At 43.8% G+C, this 22563-nt stretch overlaps 1 protein-coding gene across 1 annotated transcript in view; it reads left to right on the top strand.

Annotated features, from left to right (window-relative positions):
* The window catches only part of LOC123995892 (solute carrier organic anion transporter family member 1C1-like), a 34712-nt gene extending 12870 nt beyond the window's left edge, over positions 1-21842 (top strand). Inside the window, exons 5-14 of the mRNA XM_046299588.1 lie at positions 1162-1308; positions 1445-1543; positions 2316-2570; positions 3210-3374; positions 11738-11933; positions 12197-12362; positions 14481-14671; positions 14872-14936; positions 15028-15145; positions 20789-21842. Coding sequence (XP_046155544.1) covers positions 1162-1308; positions 1445-1543; positions 2316-2570; positions 3210-3374; positions 11738-11933; positions 12197-12362; positions 14481-14671; positions 14872-14936; positions 15028-15145; positions 20789-21017 — 1631 coding nt within the window. The 3' untranslated portion in view covers positions 21018-21842. The remainder of the gene's footprint in view (positions 1-1161; positions 1309-1444; positions 1544-2315; positions 2571-3209; positions 3375-11737; positions 11934-12196; positions 12363-14480; positions 14672-14871; positions 14937-15027; positions 15146-20788) is intronic.
* Positions 21843-22563: the final 721 nt, after the last annotated feature.

Raw genomic sequence — 22563 nt, forward strand, 5'->3', positions numbered from 1 at the left:
GATGTCCAGGATACTAGAACATCGATAGGTTAAGACCAACGGGAGGGGTAAGGAGGGATTTCAGACTGGCTGATGTCCAGGATACTAGAACATTGATAGGTTAAGACCAACGGGAGGGGTAAGGAGGGAATTCAGACTGGCTGATGTCCAGGATACTAGAACATTGATAGGTTAAGACCAATGGGAGGGGTACGGAGGGAGTTCAGACTGGCTGATGTCCAGGATACTAGAACATTGATAGGTTAAGACCAACGGGAGGGGTAAGGAGGGAATTCAGACTGGCTGATGTCCAGGATACTAGAACATTGATAGGTTAAGACCAATGGGAGGGGTAAGGAGGGAGTTCAGACTGGCTGATGTCCAGGATACTAGAACATTGATAGTTTAAGACCAATGGGAGGGGTAAGGAGGGAGTTCAGACTGGCTGATGTCCAGGATACTAGAACATTGATAGGTTAAGACCAACGGGAGGGGTAAGGAGGGAATTCAGACTGGCTGATGTCCAGGATACTAGAACATTGATAGGTTAAGACCAATGGGAGGGGTAAGGAGGGAGTTCAGACTGGCTGATGTCCAGGATACTAGAACATTGATAGGTTAAGACCAATAGGAGGGGTACGGAGGGAATTCAGACTGGCTGATGTCCAGGATACTAGAACATCGATAGGTTAAGACCAACGGGAGGGGTAAGGAGGGAATTCAGACTGGCTGATGTCCAGGATACTAGAACATTGATAGGTTAAGACCAATGGGAGGGGTAAGGAGGGAATTCAGACTGGCTGATGTCCAGGATACTAGAACATCGATAGGTTAAGACCAATGGGAGGGGTACGGAGGGAATTCAGACTGGCTGATGTCCAGGATACTAGAACATTGATAGGTTAAGACCAATGGGAGGGGTAAGGAGGGAATTCAGACTGGCTGATGTCCAGGATACTAGAACATTGATAGGTTAAGACCAATGGGAGGGGTAAGGAGGGAATTCAGACTGGCTGATGTCCAGGATACTAGAACATTGATAGGTTAAGACCAATGGGAGGGGTAAGGAGGGAATTGTGACCGGCAGTTTTTCATCCATTAAATCATTAAATTCTAATATGATATTGTGGCATCTAATGCTGTATTTAAGCATGCATTTTCTTTCTTTCTTCTAAATGACAGGCTGTGAGCAAGAGTCCAGTGTGTCTATGTGGATCTATGTGTTCCTGGGTAATGTGTTAAGAGGGATAGGAGAGACGCCTGTACATCCGCTGGGAATCTCCTATATAGACGACTACGCCAGGCCTGAGAATGCAGCCCTTTACATTAGTAAGATAACATGTTTTTTCCGTCTCACAAAAAAAAAAAAGTATATTCATTATAACTTTCAGAATCATTTGTTTAAAGTAGGATAGGTCATCTATCATGTCGCTAAAATCAGTTTGTGTCTTTTCTTTTGTTTCAGGCTGTGTCCAGACCATATCAATCATAGGTCCCATCTTTGGCTACTTACTAGGATCCTTGTGTGCCAAGATATACGTTGACATAGGATACGTGAACATGGGTGAGTCGATTCAGACAACTACCATATTACTGGCGTCGTATATACAGCCACGGTGGTGCCATTACGTAATGCCATAAATCCAGTTCAGTTCCTATATACTCATGGTGCTGTTACTGCAGACGCTTTAATCCAGAGCAATTTACAGTCACGCGTCTATACTTACAGTCACACCCCAGCGGGAATCGAACTCACGACCTTTGGTGTTGCAAGCACTATGCTCGATAGCAGGTTTTCCCAAGCTCGGTCCTGCCCCCCCGGCACTACACAGCTAATTAACCAACTCAGGACGGAGAATAGGAAACCCTGGTCCTGCCCCCCCCCTACCAGCTAATTAACCAACTCCCCCTGGCACTACACAGCTAATTAACCAACTCAGGACGGAGAATAGGAAACCCTGGTCCTGCCCCCCCCCCCCCCCAGCACTACACAGCTAATTATCCAACTCAGGCCGGAGAATAGGAAACCCTGGTCCTGCCCCCCCAGCACTACACAGCTAATTAACCAACTCAGGCCGGAGAATAGGAAACCCTGGTCCTGCCCCCCCCCCCCCCCCCAGCACTACACAGCTAATTAACCAACTCAGGCCGGAGAATAGGAAACCCTGGTCCTGGTCCTGCCCCCCCCAGCACTACACAGCTAATTAACCAACTCAGGCCGGAGAATAGGAAACCCTGGATTGTTCTCTGTTCACATACTGATTTAACTGAATCCTAAATGTCTTTGAGCCCAACCCTGTTGGTTATATGATTCTGCTACACCTGTCCTTCTCCAGAGACTATCACCATCACCCCAGGCGATGCCCGCTGGGTGGGGGCGTGGTGGCTGGGGTACCTCATAGCCGGGGCTATCACCCTGATGTCTGCTGTACCCTTCTGGTTCCTGCCCAAGTCGCTGCCTATTCCCGTGGATAAGCAACTTAATGCCAACTTCACCCCTGAACAGACCAGGTTCATCAAGGACTCTCCCTCAGCCATGGAACATAAGTTTAGACCAGAGGAACCGGCCAACTTCCACCAAATGGCTAAAGGTACCTTAATATCCCCTGGCCTGGCTTTTGAGAAGACCCATTACAACATACAGTACAGGCCTAATGATCAGATGAGTGTATACTTCAGGCAGGGTAAAATTAGGTTAGGGATACAGTAACACATTGGAGAGGATCTACTACACTCTGAAACATAAAAACGTGTTCCGGAATGTTTCTTTGGCTGTGCCCATAGGAGAACCCTCTGAAGAACCATTTTATGTTCTAGGTAGAACCCTTTTGGGTTCCGTGTAGAACCCAAAAGTGGAAAGGGTTCTACCTGGAATCCAAAAAGTGTTCTTCAAAGGGCTCTCCTATGGGCACAGCCAAAGAAACCTAGGTTCTAGATGAAACACATTTTTTCTAAGAGGGCTCTACTTCAGAGGGCTCAGAGAGTACACTCTGGACTATCTGAGCCCTCTGAAGAAGTAGATATGGTCGTCTCCAATAGCATTATTCATTCTCTTTCCATCTGTATGTCAATGCAGTTTTATACGGAGGTGAATGGTACATTATCTATTTTTTTAACCTTTTATTTAACAAGGCAAGTCAGTTAAGAACAAATTATTATTTAAAAAGACGGCCAAACCCGGACGAAACAAGGAACAATAATCGCTGTTGTTTGTTGTTGTATTTTCACAGAATTTGTTCCAACATTGAAGAGCCTACTGGGAAGTCCAGTCTATATAACCTACCTCTGCGTGACTATTATTCAATTCAACTCTCTCATCGGCATGGTAACCTACAAGCCCAAATACATTGAGCAACATTACGGAAAGTCAGCATCAAAAGCCAACTTCCTAATGGGTGAGTGTTGCATCGTTTTATGATCATGTGTTTAATGTGTCTTTAAAATCATACATCATCAAAAATAACATTGCTAATATTATGTAATGGTGTAATATTTTTTTTTCAGTTAGCTGGTTTTGTCTGGAGAGTTTAATGTTCTGTCTTTCAGCCATATTTCCATGGCAGTATGGTTCTTTCATACAAAAAAACAGACAGCTGCTCGAAAGATAGCTCTGACTTCTCTGTAATAAACACTGACAAGAGAAGACGGACTCTGACTTCTCTGTAATAAACACTGACAAGAGAAGACGGACTCTGACTTCTCTGTAATAAACACTGACAAGAGAAGACGGACTTGACTTCTCTGTAATAAACACTGACAAGAGAAGACGGACTCTGACTTCTCTGTAATAAACACTGACATGAGAAGACGGACTCTGACTTCTCTGTAATAAACACTGACAAGAGAAGACGGACTCTGACTTCTCTGTAATAAACACTGACAAGAGAAGACGGACTCTGACTTCTCTGTAATAAACACTGACATGAGAAGACGGACTCTGACTTCTCTGTAATAAACACTGACAAGAGAAGACGGACTCTGACTTCTCTGTAATAAACACTGACTTCTCTGTAATAAACACTGACATGAGAAGAGGGACTCTGACTTATCTGTAATAAAAACTGACATGATGAGACGGGACTCGATAAAAGCGAGAGATTTGAAATTAATAGAAAATAATATTGAATAATGTAAATAATAAATAGCCGGTCTTGATATTACATTATATTCAAGTTAAATTATATTTAAAGTGCTGTTGATGACCACATAATAATAATAATAATAATATGCTGTACTCAATTAGAGAAGAGTGGTTTAGTAGGGAGTGGAGAGGAGGTTGGGGGCTCAGCCAGAAATACATTCAGCATTCCCCCTGTCCTTTCAACCATCAAAGACAGTTTCATCTCTCGTGACCACTTCACATGAGATATGGATGAACGACTTTGATATGAACAAGGCTATTCCTTCCTTTGATCTCTACTGGGAAGAAGGATTGCGCTAGATACAGTCGCATCTCTGCCTCACTGTAAAACCCAGTGAGTGATTCCCAATACAGTTTCCTCCACCCTCTGTAAGAACCTGGGTCCTTTCTCAATTCGTCTTTCTGTGACTCGCCACATCCTATCTCCTTGCCCGCTTCTCAACCCTATTGGAGGAGAAGATCCTTATGAGGAGGAGGTGATGAGACAAAGATGATCATTGAGAAAGATCCCTTTTGTCTTGTGATGTCTGTATTGTACGTGCCTGGGTACCCAGCCTCCTTGATCCTGCCAAATGTTACACTGCACCCACGTACATTAGTTTTGTTCTCTGCAATGAGTCTGGATCTGAGTACCTCCTCGACCCTTCAACGAATGCGAACACATTTTTGGGGCTGTCTGATTGTTCCAGATTCAGGACACACGTGGGCAAACTGCCGGTTTGAAAGTTTGTCATTGGCTTTGATACTCGGATGGGTTAGAGATGATCCAATCGATGATGAATTTGTTTTGTACAACACCTCTCTTGCCCCTCTTCACCACAAACGACTTCAGACTAAAGTATGTAGCGAACAACAGAGTAACGGAATCACAGAACGTGCGTTGAAGATGTCGTTCCCATAGCAACGATTAAAACATTCCCAAACCAGAAACCGTGGATTGATGGCAGCATTCGCGTGAAACTGAAAGCGCAAACCACTGCTTTTAATCAGGGCAAGGTGACCGGAAACATGACCGAATACAAACAGTGTAACTATTTTTTTATTTTTTTTTATTTTACCTTTATTTAACCAGGAAAGTCAGTTAAGAACATATTCTTATTTTCAATGACGGCCTGGGAACCGCAAGGCAATCAAACAAGCTAAGTGTCAGTATAGAGACAAAGTAGAATCTCAATTCAACAGCTCAGATACAAGAGGTATGTGGCAGGGTCTGCAGTCAATCACGGACTACAAGAAGAAACCCAGCCCTGTCATGGACCAGGATGTCTTGCTCCCAGGCAGACTAAATAACTTTTTTTGCCCGCTTTGAGGACAATACAGTGCCACTGACACAGCCCGCAACCAAAACATGCAGACTCTTCTTCACTGCAGCCGACGCAGACCAGCTGGCTGGTGTGTTTACGGACATATTCAATCAATCCCTATCCCAGTCTGTTGTTCCCACATGCTTCAAGAGGGCCACCATTGTTCCTGTTCCCAAGAAAGCTAAGGTAACTGAGCGAAACGACTACCGCCCCGTAGCACTCACTTCCATCATCATGAAGTTCTTTGAGAGACTAGTCAAGGACCATATCACCTCCACCCTACCTGACACCCAAGACCCACTCCAATTTGCTTACTGCCCAAATAGGTCCACAGACGATGCAATCTCAACCACACTGCACACTGCCCTAACCCATCTGGACAAGAGGAATACCTATGTGAGAATGCTGTTCATCGACTACAGCTCGGCATTTAACACCATAGTGCCCTCCAAGCTCGTCATCAAGCTCGAGACCCTGGGTCTCGACCCCGCCCTGTGCAACTGGGTACTGGACTTCCTGACGGGCCGCCCCCAGGTGGTGAGGGTAGGCAACAACATCTCCACCCCGCTGATCCTCAACACTGGGGCCCCACAAGGGTGCGTTCTGAGCCCTCTCCTGTACTCCCTGTTCACCCACGACTGCGTGGCCACGCACGCCTCCAACTCAATCATCAAGTTTGCGGACGACACAACAGCGGTAGGCTTGATTACCAACAACGACGAGACGGCCTACAGGGAGGAGGTGAGGGCTCTCAGAGTGTGGTGTCAGGAAAATAACCTCACACTCAACGTCAACAAAACTAAGGAGATGATTGTGGACTTCAGGAAACAGCAGAGGGAACACCCCCCTATCCACATCGATGGAACAGTAGTGGAGAGGGTAGTAAGTTTTATGTTCCTCGGCATACACATCACAGACAAACTGAATTGGTCCACCCACACAGACAGCATCGTGAAGAAGGCGCAGCAGCGCCTCTTCAACCTCAGGAGGCTGAAGAAATTTGGCTTGTCACCAAAAGCACTCACAAACTTCTACAGATGCACCATCGAGAGCATCCTGTCGGGCTGTATCACCGCCTGGTACGGCAACTGCTCCGCCCTCAACCGTAAGGCTCTCCAGAGGGTAGTGAGGTCTGCACAACGCATCACCGGGGGCAAACTACCTGCCCTCCAGGAACCCTACACCACCCGATGTTACAGGAAGGCCATAAAGATCATCAAGGACAACAACCACCCGAGCCACTGCCTGTTCACCCCGCTATCATCCAGAAGGCGAGGTCAGTACAGGTGCATCAAAGCTGGGACAGAGAGACTGAAAAACAGCTTCTATCAAGGCCATCAGACTGTTAAACAGCAACCACTAACATTGAGTGGCTGCTGCCAACACATTGACTCAACTCCAGCCACTTTAATAATGGGAATTGATGGGAAATGATGTAAAATGTATCACTAGCCAATTTAAACAATGCTACCTAATATAACGTTTACATACCCTACATTATTCATCTCATATGTATACGTATATACTGTACTCTATATCATCTACTGCATCTTTATGTAATACATGTATCACTAGCCACTTTAACTATGCCACTTTGTTTACATACTCATCTCATATGTATATACTGCACTCAAAACCATCTACTGTATCTTGCCTATGCCGCTCTGTACCATCACTCATTCATATATCTTTATGTACATATTCTTTATCCCCTTACACTTGTGTCTATAAGGTAGTAGTTTTGGAATTAGTTAGTTAGTTATTACTTGTTGGTTATTACTGCATTGTCAGAACTAGAAGCACAAGCATTTCGCTACACTCGCATTAGCATCTGCTAACCATGTGTATGTGACAAATACAATTTGATTTGATTTATTGTGAGTTGTCAGGTTAATATTGTATTGCAGGCATAATCACCATCCCAGTTAGGAAGAGTGGATTGTGCTAGATCTTTCCCTCTAAAATGGCTATAGACAAGCCCGGCTCTAAACTTTTGGGGAACCTAAGCAAAATTTAGTTAGGGGACCCCTCACCACCATGCTGTCAAAACATTTTAGAGCCCCCCTCTTGACGGTGGAGAGATTTTTGATTTTGATTTAGAGTTCATTTCGTGCAATTCCACACATTTTGCCCAGCACATTGTGAGCCTGAAAATGTCATCCTGACACGTTTTTGCAAAAAAAGTCAAATGTCACAGTAGCTGATGTTTTTTCTCAATACATTGCAGTCAATGGGAAAAGATGTCAGTGTTTACGTTTACAGTATGTCAATACATTGCAGTCAATGGGAAAAGATGTCAGTGTTTACGTTTACAGTATGTCAATACATTGCAGTCAATGGGAAAAGATGTCAGTGTTTATGTTTACAGTATGTCAATACATTGCAGTCAATGGGAAAAGATGTCAGTGTTTATGTTTACAGTATGTCAATACATTGCAGTCAATGGGAAAAGATGTCAGTGTTTACGTTTACAGTATGTCAATACATTGCAACGAATGGGAAAAGATTGAGTGTCACAAGATTGATGCTTAGGTCCATACATACAGTAGCAGTCAATGGGAAAAGATAAGAGACAACCGATTGGGTTGAGCCAAGATGTTGAGATGAAGCGAGGGTTAGGGTTAGGCTTAGAATTGAGCTGGAAGTTGATATGAAGCTAGGGTTAGGAATGAGGTTAGGTTTAGGGTTGAGCAGGGTTGAACTTTGAGTGGACATGAATCTAGGCCTACCCCAGAATTTGTTCTTAACTGACTTGCCTACTTAAATAAAGGTGACATAAAAACATTTTTAAAAAAAGGGTAGGCCTCACCTGACCTAGAGTTAATGTGCATTTGAGTGACATCGGCAGAACGGTTGAGAAAGAGTCAATATTCACACATGGGACCGTTCAACAGACGCTCCCGATGAACGCAAGCATCTGACCATGTGAAATTAACTCTTCACAGTTGAAAACTCTGTCTCTCAGAGAACAAGGCATTTATTCCATAGAAAAGCATTGTCTACAGTCCTCACATAACCACGACACTCCCGTTGACTGCGTTTGAACTAGTTAACCGTCCTTGCACACAACCTTATAGGGATGCCCTGTGTTGAGGTTCAGCTTCCTGTGACAACAGGAAGTGTCTTGTTTTACCCTCAACATGATCCTTCATTCTCTCCCTGCAGTTACACAAAAACATTGTCTTCCATCCTCTGTAGAACGTCATTTCTCAACGTAAAAACCTGAGGGCTTTATTAAAGTGTGTTCCCAGAAGGGAACCCGGCATATGAAATTTAAAGTCAATAGACCCAGAAGCATTTTTGACTTCCATTGGACACAATGGTCTTGCAGTTCTAGAAACTAAGAGCATTATTATGAATTATTGAATTCATTCTGAAAAGGATATTGCAATTTTTTTTTTAAGTTAGATTGACTTTAAACTTTAAAACTGTATGTGTCTGACTTCCTATCTGTCTCTGCCTGTCTGTGGGAGAGAGGAAGGAGAGAGCGAGGTGAGAGGAGGGGAAGGCAGGGAAAGGAGAGAGAGAAAGAGAGAGAATGGAGGGGGAAGAGGGAGACGGAAGGGGAGAGGGTGAAGGGGGGATGGGGAGAGAGAGGAGGGAGAGAGACAGATGAGACGAGGTGGAGGGAGGGACAGAAGGAGGGAGAGAATGGAGGAGGGAGAGCGAGATAGAGAGAGAGAGAGAGAGAGGGAGGAGGGGAGAGATAGGTGAGAGAGGTGGGAGAGGGTGGAGGATGAGAGATGTGAGATGTGAGAGGATGAGAGGGTGAGAGAGATGGAGAGGGTGGAGGATGAGAGATGTGAGAGAGATGGAGAGGGTGGAGGATGAGAGATGTGAGAGGATGAGAGAGATGGAGAGGGTGGAGGATGAGAGATGTGAGAGGATGAGAGAGATGGAGAGGGTGGAGGATGAGAGATGTGAGAGGGTGGAGGATGAGAGGTGTAAGAGGATGAGAGAGATGGAGAGGGTGGAGGATGAGAGATGAGAGGGTGAGAGAGATGGAGAGGGTGGAGGATGAGAGGGTGAGAGAGATGGAGAGGGTGGAGGATGAGAGGGTGAGAGAGATAGAGAGGGTGGAGGATGAGAGATGTGAGAGGATGAGAGATGTGAGAGGGTGAGAGAGATGGAGAGGGTGGAGGATGAGAGATGTGGGAGGATAAGAGATGTGAGAGAGATGGAGAGATGTGAGAGAGATGGAGAGATGTGAGAGGATGAGAGAGATGGAGAGGGTGGAGGATGAGAGATGTGAGAGGATGAGAGAGATGAGAGGGTGGAGGATGAGAGATGTGAGAGGGTGAGAGGATGAGAGATGTGAGAGGATGAGAGATGTGAAAGGGTGAGAGATGTGAGAGGATGAGAGATGAGAAGCAAAAATTCCCACAATTCTACATATTTTGCCATGATTTATGCATGCCATGTTAACATAATCTCTACAGTAAGTGTGAGTGACTAACAAAATCAATGGAGACCACCTGGAGGTCAGGGGACCATGGGTATGTTTACTACAAGTTTAGATAGCTGGCTTGACTAACTTACCAATCTAAAAAATGTTAGCTGGCATGGGCTAATTGAGTGACTGTCAGGGACTGATATGAGATAATAACTGCTGATGCACCTTGTGTATTTTAGTATTCTAAAAGGCGCTGCATGGTCAGTCTGATATCTGCATTGGCCATGCAGCATTTAAGGTGATACTGCCTCTGCAGAAGTCAGGGCTTCTTTCGCCTTCACGGAGCAGCACAGAGCTGTTGTCAAGGAAGTTGTCAAGGAGGTGAGTTTGTGTTTTTTTTCGGGACCTCCGGCCCCCCTCTACCGTCAACCAATCATGTCAGTGTAGGGCTAAACGGAGCCCTCCGCATTGTTACAAAATTTGGGAGGCGCACGGCGATGCAGTACGGAGCTCAATTTGGTCTTCGCCTGCCTTCGTAATTGCGTCACACCATCCACACGGAGCCTTAGACCACATTCCCCCGATCAAGCATGCACATATACCACTCCAGTGTTCATTGCTAAATTGTAATTACTTCGCCACTATTGGCCTATTTATTGCCTTACCTCCTTACTCCATTTGCACACACTGAATACAGACTTTTCTATTGTGTTATTGACTGTACGCTTGTTTATTCCATGTGTAACTCTGGTTAGGACTGCGCTTCTCTCCTTACGGACCGCTCCCCATTCGTGGTCAATCCCCTGACTCCGCTGGTTGTGAGCCACCAATTGAGTCCGACTGTGGCTTTCCAGGTTCCTCTTCGACAGCTTCCCAGCATTGGTCGAATCCTGTCGCTGTGCGACACCGCGACATCTTCGTCGCGTCCATCCTGTCTTCCATGTCTCCTGTGTTAAGCCCTTTCTTCGCACCCCCGTTTGTGTCGCACTGCTTTGCTTTATCTTGGCCAGGTCGCAGTTGTAAATGAGAACTTGTTCTCAACTGGCCTACCAGGTTAAATAAAGGTGTTCTCAACTGGCCTACCTGGTTAAATAAAGGTGTTCTCAACTGGCCTACCTGGTTAAATAAAGGTGTTCTCAACTGGCCTACCTGGTTAAATAAAGGTGTTCTCAACTGGCCTACCTGGTTAAATAAAGGTGTTCTCAACTGGCCTACCTGGTTAAATAAAGGTGTTCTCAACTGGCCTACCTGGTTAAATAAAGGTGTTCTCAACTGGCCTACCTGGTTAAATAAAGGTGTTCTCAACTAGCCTACCTGCTCAAATAAAGGTGTTCTCAACTAGCCTACCTGGTTAAATAAAGGTGTTCTCAACTGGCCTACCTGGTTAAATAAAGGTGTTCTCAACTGGCCTACCTGGTTAAATAAAGGTGTTCTCAACTGGCCTACCTGGTTAAATAAAGGTGTTCTCAACTGGCCTACCTGGTTAAATAAAGGTGAAATAATAATAATAATTGTCTTTAACTCTTAACAGTAAGTTGACACCCTGGCTGAGTTCTTAAAAATGTATTTATTTATTTTTGGGGTCGGGGGCCCTGTAGCCCTGAATGGTCTCCTATGTCGCTTATGCCAAGGGCCAGGCCTGGCTATACCACTAATCCCACACTTCCCCTTCCTGTGGTATAAACTTGTTGTTCGTATGACGTCTGTAGAGATCCCATGGGGAAATCTGTTAGGGAATGAGCTGGCAACCGGAGGGTTGATGGTATCAGTATCGTAGATGCCTTCTCCTGACGTTGTGCCCTTGAAAGACACCTAACCGTCAAACCTGCTTCAGGGGAGCTGTACTACGATTAGAACGGTTCTTTCAACTTCCCTGTGTGTGCTGTGCATGCATGGCTGACGTCTGTTTCTGCTCTACAGGCATGGTCAACATCCCTGCAGTGGCTCTGGGGATGTTCTCAGGGGGGGTGGTCATGAACAAGTTCAAGCTGGGCGTCATGGGAGCTGCTAAGTTCGCCTTCGGGACCTCCCTGCTGGGGTACTTCCTGTCCCTCTTCTTCTTCGCCATGGGCTGTGACAATGCCAAGGTGGCTGGGATAACCATGTCATACACAGGGTAAGTCTCCACTTTGGATACAAACCTCCCCCGTCATCTTTTATGTATTCAATTAAACTCTATTGGGAACGAGTAGCTATTCTTAGTCACTGAGAATAGAGAAAAAGCACGTCAGTCAAAACATAGTCGCTATGAACTGACCTAGAAAACAGTCTGTGTAAACGAGTGAACACTGATCATTGATGTTGTGACAGATCTTTCTAGAATCTAATACACACTGTACCTTTTCAGTCGTTTCTGCATCTGTCTCTGTGTTTGTCCAGGGTGGAGGGTCTGTCGTACCAGCAGCCATCTCTGTTCTCTGAGTGTAACTCCGGTTGCCTGTGCTCCGGGAGTGACTGGGACCCTGTCTGTGGAGAGAACGGGATCACTTATGTGTCCCCCTGTTTGGCTGGCTGTACATCCTCTACCGGAGCGGGCAAAAACACGGTGAGATGATATCCTAGCGTTCGCCTTGGGCCTATACACGGACTATACAAAACATTAAGAACGGCTCTTTCCATGACGTAGACTGACCAGGTGGATCCAGTGGAAAGCTATTATCTCTTACTGATGTCACTTGTTAAATCCACTTTAATCAGAGTAGATGAAGGGGAGGAGATGGGTTGAAGATGGACTATTAAGCTTTCAGACGATTGAGACCTATGGATTGTGTATGTGTGCCATTCATAGAGTGAATGGACAAGACCACCGGTTTGTGTCAAGAACTGCAACGCTACTGGGTTTTTCCACGCTCAACAGTTTCCTGTGTGTATCAAGAATGGTCCACCACCCAACTTGACACAACTGTGGGAAGCATTGGAGTCAACGTGAGCCAGCATCACTTAAGCCAGCAACACTTTCGACACCTTGTAGATTCAATGCCCCAATGAATTGAGTCTGTTCTGAGGGCAAAAGAGAGTGGTGAAACGCAATATTAGGAAGGTGTTCTTAATGTTTGGTATACTCAGTGTATGTGAAGTCATCAGGTGGAGACAAATATATCGAACTCCTCCCTCTAGGGGCCTTATGTAGACTAGAGTAGGTAGTACTCACCACTAGTCGGGACGGCAGGGTAGCCTAGTGGTTAGAGGGATGGTTGGACTAGTAACCGGAAGGTTGGAAGTTCAAACCCCGAGCTGACAATGTACAAATCTGTCATTCTGCCCTGAACAGGCAGTTAACCCACGGTTCCTAGGCCGTCATTGAAAATAAGAATTTGTTCTTAACTGACTTGCCTAGTTAAATAAAGGTAAAAATAAAAAATTGTCCAGACTCCTTAGACTTACCTTATGCAGACTCCCTAGACCGCTAGTCCAGACTCCCCAGACCCCTAGTCCAGACTCTCCAGACCTCTAGTCCAGACCGCTAGTCCAGACTCCCCAGACCACTAGTCCAGACCCCTAGTCCAGACTCCCCAGACCGCTAGTCCAGACTCTCCAGACCCCTAGTCCAGACTCCCCAGACCCCTAGTCCAGACCACTAGTCCAGACCGCTAGTCCAGACTCCCCAGACCGCTAGTCCAGACTCCCCAGACTGCTAGTCCAGACTCCCCAGACCACTAGTCCAGACCGCTAATCCAGACTCTCCAGACCCCTAGTCCAGACTCTCCAGACCTCTAGTCCAGACCGCTAGTCCAGACTCCCCAGACCACTAGTCCAGACTGCTAGTCCAGACTCTCCAGACCGCTAGTCCAGACTCTCCAGACTGCTAGTCCAGACTCCCCAGACCCCTAGTCCAGACTCCCCAGACCCCTAGTCCAGACTCCCCAGATCGCTAGTCCAGACTCCCCAGACCGCTAGTCCAGACTCCCCAGACCTCTAGTCCAGACTCCCCAGACCGCTAGTCCAGACTCCCCAGACCGCTAGTCCAGACTCCCCAGACCTCTAGTCCAGACTCCCAAGACCCCTAGTCCAGACTCCCCAGACCGCTAGTTCAGACTCCCCAGACCGCTAGTCCAGACTCCCCAGACTGCTAGTCCAGACTCCCCAGACCCCTAGTCCAGACTCCCCAGATCGCTAGTCCAGACTCCCCAGATCGCTAGTCCAGACTCCCCAGACCGCTAGTCCAGACTCCCCAGACCCCTAGTCCAGACTCCCCAGACCGCTAGTCCAGACTCCCCAGACCCCTAGTCCAGACTCCCCAGACCGCTAGTCCAGACTCCCCAGACCGCTAGTCCAGACTCCCCAGACCCCTAGTCCAGACTCCCCAGACCGCTAGTCCAGACTCCCCAGACCCCTAGTCCAGACTCTCCAGACCTCTAGTCCAGACCGCTAGTCCAGACTCCCCAGACCACTAGTCCAGACTGCTAGTCCAGACTCTCCAGACCTCTAGTCCAGACCGCTAGTCCAGACTCCCCAGACCACTAGTCCAGACTGCTAGTCCAGACTCTCCAGACCGCTAGTCCAGACTCTCCAGACCGCTAGTCCAGACCGCTAGTCCAGACTCCCCAGACCGCTTGTCCAGACTCCCCAGACCGCTTGTACAGACTCCCCAGACCGCTTGTACAGACTCCCATATTATTGTAATGTTTTACTCAGTGATCCCTCCCCATGTCCTCTCCTCCAGGTGTTTAACCAGTGCAGGTGTGTGGCGGTGACAGGGGCAGGTTCTCAGCCCAGTAACCTGACTGCCTCCCTGGGTCACTGTCCAATCAGAGACAGCTGTGACACAATGTTCCCCTACTTCCTCTTCTTGTCTGTCATCACTTCCTTCATCATCTCTCTGGGGGGAACGCCAGGCTTCATGCTTCTCATCAGGTCAGTGAGGCCATCTAGTGGATGGACTGGAGAAATGCTACAATGCTTTCAATGATACAAAATGGGTTTTATCCTAACATGTTCAACTTGGGGAAACCGTTTTGTAAAAATCATGCTTTGATGTCACTCAAGTTCAAGTTAATCACAATTGTTAGGATTAAGTTTAGTTGGCCTTAAAGGACTTAATAATCTTCTTATAGGTGCATTAAGCCTGAGTTTAAATCCCTGGCTCTTGGAGTCCACACGTTGGCCACCCGGACCCTGGGTGAGTATTGCTTATGTCCTCGGTTGACTGATTGATTGATTGAGTTAGTCAATGATTGATTGATTGATTGATTTTTATTGATTGATTTTAGCTGGCATCCCTGCACCTATCTACTTCGGAGCCGTCATAGACACTACCTGTTTAAAGTGGGGAAACACAACATGTGGAAGAAGAGGAGCATGTAGAATCTACAACACAACAGCCTACAGGTAAAACACCTAGGGAGTCAATTCAGACTTAGGAAACTATGCCTTCCGCTATTCACTTCTCTGTAGTTTGTATTTGGACTTACCTTATGCGGTGCGTACTGGCTTTGCAGGCGTGGTTCCCTTGCACACGCTGAATAAATGTAATTCAACAGCTGAAAACCCTCCCACTTACTGGCCAACCGATTTTTCTCATCCAGTTTTCATTCAATATGTTTTTTTTAGTACATTTTTATCTAAATCCATCCCTTTAAATTCGGTGTACCTTTTTTTAAATGAGAAATTCCTCGACAGACTCACTAGAATATATGGAGAAAAGGGTTCAGAATATTAGGGATCAATGAAAGAAAGCCATGTAAATACAAGACTATTCATGTCCTTGTCAGCACCACTTGGTAGATTTAAAAATACTCTGATCTTGTGTATTATTTAGGGTTAGCAAAGTATTTATGAATAGAAAAAAAGGTTTGGAGAGCCTTTGCGCGCAAAATATATTGGTGAATAAAAAAATATAGTGATTTGATTCTTCCTGAAAGTTGCCGTGTTGAATTGTTTAATCTATGAAAAATGAGTTGTTGACAAACGTGTACAATAAGGGTTGATCAGTAGTCCTACAAATCAAACAACAGTCCAGTCGTTGTGACAGGCTCCGGGTTTAAACTGCTCCGTATGATCTACGTTTCAACGTGATTCCAATAGGCTACATGTCCCCAATTATTGCGCAATTTATAATACGTTAGCCTGATATCACCCACTGTTGTTAGCAATCCTTCAGGGACAACCACACACACATGTGAGAGAGGAAAGAAAGGTAAACTAACGATGTACTGGAATGATGCAAAATGTAAGGAAACTAACACTAAAGAGACAGTTATAAATGTAAGGAAACTAACACTAAAGACAGTTATAAATGTAAGGAAACTAACACTAAAGAGACAGTTATAAATGTAAGGAAACTAACACTAAAGACAGTTATAAATGTAAGGAAACTAACACTAAAGAGACAGTTATAAATGTAAGGAAACTAACACTAAAGAGACAGTTATAAATATAAGGAAACTAACACTAAAGACAGTTATAAATGTAAGGAAACTAACACTAAAGACAGTTATAAATATAAATAAAGACAGTTATAAATAACACTAAAGACAGTTATAAATGTAAGGAAACTAACACTAAAGAGACAGTTATAAATGTAAGGAAACTAACACTAAAGAGACAGTTATAAATGTAAGGAAACTAACACTAAAGACAGTTATAAATGTAAGGAAACTAACACTAAAGAGACAGTTATAAATGTAAGGAAACTAACACAAAAGAGACAGTTATAAATGTAAGGAAACTAACACTAAAGACAGTTATAAATGTAAGGAAACTAACACTAAAGACAGTTATAAATGTAAGGAAACTAACACTAAAGACAGTTATAAATGTAAGGAAACTAACACTAAAGACAGTTATAAATGTAAGGAAACTAACACTAAAGAGACAGTTATAAATGTAAGGAAACTAAAATGTAAGGAAACTAACACAAAAGAGACAGTTATAAATGTAAGGAAACTAACACTAAAGACAGTTATAAATGTAAGGAAACTAACACTAAAGAGACAGTTATAAATGTAAGGAAACTAACACTAAAGACAGTTATAAATGTAAGGAAACTAACACTAAAGAGACAGTTATAAATGTAAGGAAACTAACACTAAAGACAGTTATAAATGTAAGGAAACTAACACTAAAGACAGTTATAAATGTAAGGAAACTAACACTAAAGACAGTTATAAATGTAAGGAAACTAACACTAAAGAGACAGTTATAAATGTAAGGAAACTAACACTAAAGAGACAGTTATAAATGTAAGGAAACTAACACAAAAGAGACAGTTATAAATGTAAGGAAACTAACACTAAAGACAGTTATAAATGTAAGGAAACTAACACTAAAGAGACAGTTATAAATGTAAGGAAACTAACACTAAAGACAGTTATAAATGTAAGGAAACTAACACTAAAGAGACAGTTATAAATGTGAGGAAACTAACACTAAAGAGACAGTTATAAATGTGAGGAAACTAACACTAAAGACAGTTATAAATGTAAGGAAACTAACACTAAAGACAGTTATAAATGTGAGGAAACTAACACTAAAGAGACAGTTATAAATGTGAGGAAACTAACACTAAAGAGACAGTTATAAATGTAAGGAAACTAACACTAAAGTCAGTGACAGTTGTAAATGTTTGTGGGTATAATGTCATGGGTTTGTGGGTATAACTTGACGGTGGCTACCGACAGACAGTGTTGCTAGGTTCTAAACAAACGGAGTAAAAACTGAAACCGGAAAGAAAAACCTCTAACCAAGTGTATTCACCCACTGGGATATACAGCTACAAAGACCCCATAAACACATCTTTATACCTCACAACTAGGCGGAGACTTCTCCTAGCAGGTTCCTCTTACTGGTATTGCCATGGCCCTGACTAAGTCTAGGACCCTTGTGGGTGTGGAAATAGAACTATAATCAGAGGGTGTGCAGGGTGGGCCCCTGTGCCCCCCCCCTCCCAGCAGTGTCTTCTCTCTTCATCTGTTGACCTTATCTTGAGTTGAGTTCCACATCTCTCATTTAATGTTTTATAATTCAAACTTTATTTACCTAGGCAAGTCAGTTAAAGAACAAACTCCTATTTACAATGGCAGCCATCCTGGGAACAGTGGGATAACTGCCTTGTTCAAGGACAGATTTTTACCTTGTCAGCTTGTGGATTTGATCTAGCAACCTTTTGGTTACTGGCCCAACGCTCTAACCACTAGGCCTATTTCAAGCTAGAATCCAAATCCATACTGTTCAACATTATACAAACTTTGAAATGACTTTATAAATGAACAGAAAAGAAAACATGATTTATTCATATTCTCACAATTAATTTGTATGTTCACACCTGCAAGACTTATGGGCTCTGATTATGTAATCTGCTTCCATGGCATAAGGCCCTGGTCTGAATTTATAATCACACTAAGAACACTCTACCCCCCTCCCTCCTATCTGCCATTACCCGTCCCATTGAACTACTGATCGTTGTAGTTGGATTTGGAGTTGGAGCGTTTGACTTCCTCCCTCAGGCTCCTAGGAGAGTGAGGGACTTGAAAAGGACAGGAAAACAAAAGAAGATGAAAAGCGTTGGTAATGCGTTATTAACCTATGCATAATCATTTACGGCAATAACCCAAGTTTGATAACATGACGACTCCCAATCTCCCTTTTAGTCTGAGTAAGGGACGCCTTTAGGATACCGTTCTGCTGGGTTCCACAGAAATGCTTACACCCAGACTTCTTCCTCAGTTAAAAGTCTAATTAAAATCATAAATCAACTCAGTAGGTTTGGCACTGTACTGTCTTTTACGCATGGCTAAAGAAGTCTATAGCTTGGCTCTCCGAATGTCATTCTTGCAAGTTATAAAGCCAGTATTCCATAAATTTGATTGTGAAAAAAAATGATTCAATATATATTCCACGTTGGTTCAACGTAATTGAATTGAAATGAGGTTGAAAAATCGTTGATTCAACCAGTGTGTACCCAGTGGGGATGTTGATATGTTTCAGTTTGATACCATATGACTGGTTTTACATTTTTCTCCAGCGATCAAAACATAAAACCCTCCCACTTGCTGGCCAACAGATTATCTCTTGCGGATTTCATTCAATAGGATTTTCAGTCCATTTATCTCAAATACACCTTTTGTAGTTCGATTTTGTTCGATCAATGAAAGAAAGGCATCTGAATATATGCATATTTTTCTCAGTTTCAGAACCAATTTTTAGAAAAATTCTCAGATTTTAGGGTTAGGAAAGGACTTATGAATCATAAACAGGTTTGGAGAGCATGAAATAAATTAAACTGTGGTTTGATTAATTCAGAAAATTGCCACATTAATTTCTTCAGCTCATGTAATGTCGGAAGATTAGTGTACATAGAATTATAATAGAGAGATTAGTGTACAATGGTTGGCTATAGCCTGTTCTATTGCCTGCACTAACCACAGAACTGTACTAATACAAGGCCAAGTATTACGCCATGCGTCGGTTCAAACCGTTACGGCTTTGTGTATATATATATGTATATATATATATATATATATATATATATATATATATATATATATATATATATATATACCAGCTGAACAGAACTAACAGTAAATTGTCAGGTGAATACGTGTGGTTATTCAGTTTACTGATGGTTGATACTGATAGTGACTAATATTTAACATGATTACAAACAGGAAACAGATAAAGTTGGGGTAGCCTATAATTAACACGTTCAAGAATGCCCATCCCTGCAAGTTAAAAGGCCATATAATTTCGGTAGGTTTACACAACTTTTTTTTTCATGGTTTCCTCGTGTGTAAAGGTGGTGGAATTATAAAGGAATTATGAAGGAATTATGTCAATGTCAGAATATGGCGTCTCTGTAGACACACATTGATGTATTCCATCTCCACCCTGAGTGAATAGCTGGTGAATAGCATGCTATTTTCATGCCTAAATTTAAGGTCAGAATACAGAGGGAAAGAAAAGTGCAATAAAAGGAAATAACATCCCACAGATGCTTAACTCAGGTGGGAATGTCCCCCTAGTGAACCTCTACAGGTGAACCTCTACAGGTGAACCTCTACAGGTGAACCTCTACAGGACAGTCCTAGCTCCATGGCTATCTCTATTTGGATAGGGGTTGCCTACATTGGTTTTAGTAAATGCTTATTTTCTTGTTTTACCTACCATGTTTTTAGTATTCATGCTCTCTGCTCTATTTTAGGGCAACAGTTAACATTAATGCACACTAATTGTAAAGTGTTACTTTAGAATAGTCTACTTCAAATGCTTACAACCCCATTAAATGTTGTTTTTAGTTTAATCTGAGTATTTTTATTTGTTAACCAGACAAGTCAGTTAAGAACAAATTCTTATTTTCAATGACGGCCTAGGAACAGTGGGTTAACTTCCTTGTTCAGGGACAAAATGACAGATTTTTACCTTGTCAGCTTGGGGATTGGATCTTCCAACCTTTAGGTTACTAGTCCAACGCTACCAGCCGCCCCGATTCACTCTCTCCTTGGATCTGTTCCAGGATAGTATACCTGGGTCTGACTCGGGTCCTAAGGACTGGAAAGGGGATAGCGACTGTAGTCAGCTGTACAACTGAATGCATTCAACCGATATGTTTTTTCCGCGTTTAACCCACCCCTCTGATTCCGAGAGATGCAGGGGGGATGCCTAAACTACGTCAACAGAGCCCGAGGAGAAGTTCTTGTTGGTTAACTGCCTTGCTCAAGGGCAGAACAGCAGATCTTTCCACATTGACTGCGCAGGGATTCGAACCAGGGACCTTTCGGTTACAGGCCCAAAACTCTTAACCGCTAGGCTCTTGTTGGTTAACTGCCTTGCTCAAGGGCAGAACAGCAGATCTTTCCACATTGACTGCGCAGGGATTCGAACCAGGGACCTTTCGGTTACAGTCCCAAAACTCTTAACCGCTAGGCTACTATCTCTTACTTTCTGTGTATACTGGCTTTCCCTATACCTAACTCTGAACCTATCCCTAACTCTGATCCTATCCCTAACCTTAATCTCTCCTCTGTTCTGTTCTAGGGTAGTTTACCTGGGTCTGACTATGGGCCTGAGGACTGTCTCTTTCTTCCTGTGTATACTGGGCTTCGCTCTACTCAGGAGGCACGTCAAGCAGGAAGAGAAATTGACCAATGGGAATGTAGAGATGGAGTTTGAGTCTCTCAGGAAAGAGGAAAGCAACAACTCTATCCACTCTGACCAGTTTGTAAGAGCGCTGGACTGTAACCCTGACAGGGAGACTCGGCTTTGATGGTCCTCAATAGCTCAACATGGCTCGACTCCAAGACGGGATGAAACAGGTGTCGGTGTAGCGACTTTTGCCTACATAAAGCCAGTTGTGATCTCCCCCAAGTGGGTTAACCCTGTTGGAGTAGACTGTGTTTAGCAAGTTAGCCAACAGTCTGAGAAGCCCATGTTTTCCCTGTCGCCGTTCAGTTCACTACAACGGTAATCATTTTTGACAGTACCAGTGTTCATTATTTTTGGGGTGAATATTCAGCAAATATATTGTGAAAGGTGTCAGTACCCTGCGCTGGTACTCAATACCATTGTGTACCTGCTCCACTGACCCAATACATGCCATCTCCTTTTCCGGTATTTTTCCACCCTGAATACAAGTGATTTAGCGAGGAGAGACGAGCATCAAGTATATTTGTACTGTAATCCTGTAGATGATGTGAAAATGTTTTTTTTTGTTTATACAGTACCTAGTGAAAGTATACACACCCCTTGCAGAGTATTCACATTTTGCTACATTACATGTTTTATCTAAAAAGGGATTACATTAGATATTTTTCCTTCAGATCTATACAACTCCATATTTTCAAAAAAGTGAACGCAAGTTAAACTGAGTTAAAGTTCATATGAGGAAATTTAAATGAATTAGACACTAATCTATGGATTTCACATGACTGTGAATACATAACTGAATCTGTTGGTCACAGATACATTTAAAAAGGGTAGGGGGGTCAGAAAAACAGTATCTGGTGTGACCACCATTTGCCTCTAGACACATCTCCTTCGCATATAGTTAATCATTCCCACTCCTCTTCAATGGCTGTGCGACTTTCCTGGATATTGGCGGGAACCAGAGCATCCCAAACATGCTCAATGGGTTACATGTCTGAGTATGCAGGCCATAGAAGAACTGGGCCATTTTCAGCTTCCAGGAATTGTGTACATGTTCTTGCAACATGGGACCGTGCATTATCATGCTGAAACACGAGGTGATGGTGGCGGACGAATGGCACGACAATGGGCCTCAGGATGTTGTCACTGCCATTGTGTTGTTTGTCCATAGTTTATGCCTGCCCATACCATAACCCCACCGGCACCAATGGGCACTTTGTTCACAATGTTGGCATCAGAAAACCACTCGCCCATACACGTGGTCTGTGCTTGTAAGGCTGGGTGCACGTACTGCCAACTTCACGTGGTCTGTGCTTGTAAGGCTGGGTGCACGTACTGCCAAATTCTCTAAAACAACAAAACAACAACTTTGGAGGTGGCTTATGGTAGAAAAATTTACATTCACCTCTCTGGCAACAAATTCTGGTGGACATTCCTTCAGAAAGCATGCCAATTGCATGCTCCCTCAACTTGAGACATCTGTGGCATCTTGTTGTGTGATAAAACTGCACATTTTTGAGTGGCCTTTTATTGTCCCCAGCATCTGTGTATCATGCAGTTTAATCAGCTTCTTGGTAGGCCACACCTGTGAGGTGGATGAATTATCATGGCAAAGGAGAAATGCTCACTAACAGGGATGTAAATAATTTTTTGCTCAACATTTGAGA

The sequence above is a fragment of the Oncorhynchus gorbuscha genome, linkage group LG01 (genome assembly GCF_021184085.1).
Source record: "Oncorhynchus gorbuscha isolate QuinsamMale2020 ecotype Even-year linkage group LG01, OgorEven_v1.0, whole genome shotgun sequence".
NCBI classification, from domain to species: domain Eukaryota; kingdom Metazoa; phylum Chordata; class Actinopteri; order Salmoniformes; family Salmonidae; genus Oncorhynchus; species Oncorhynchus gorbuscha.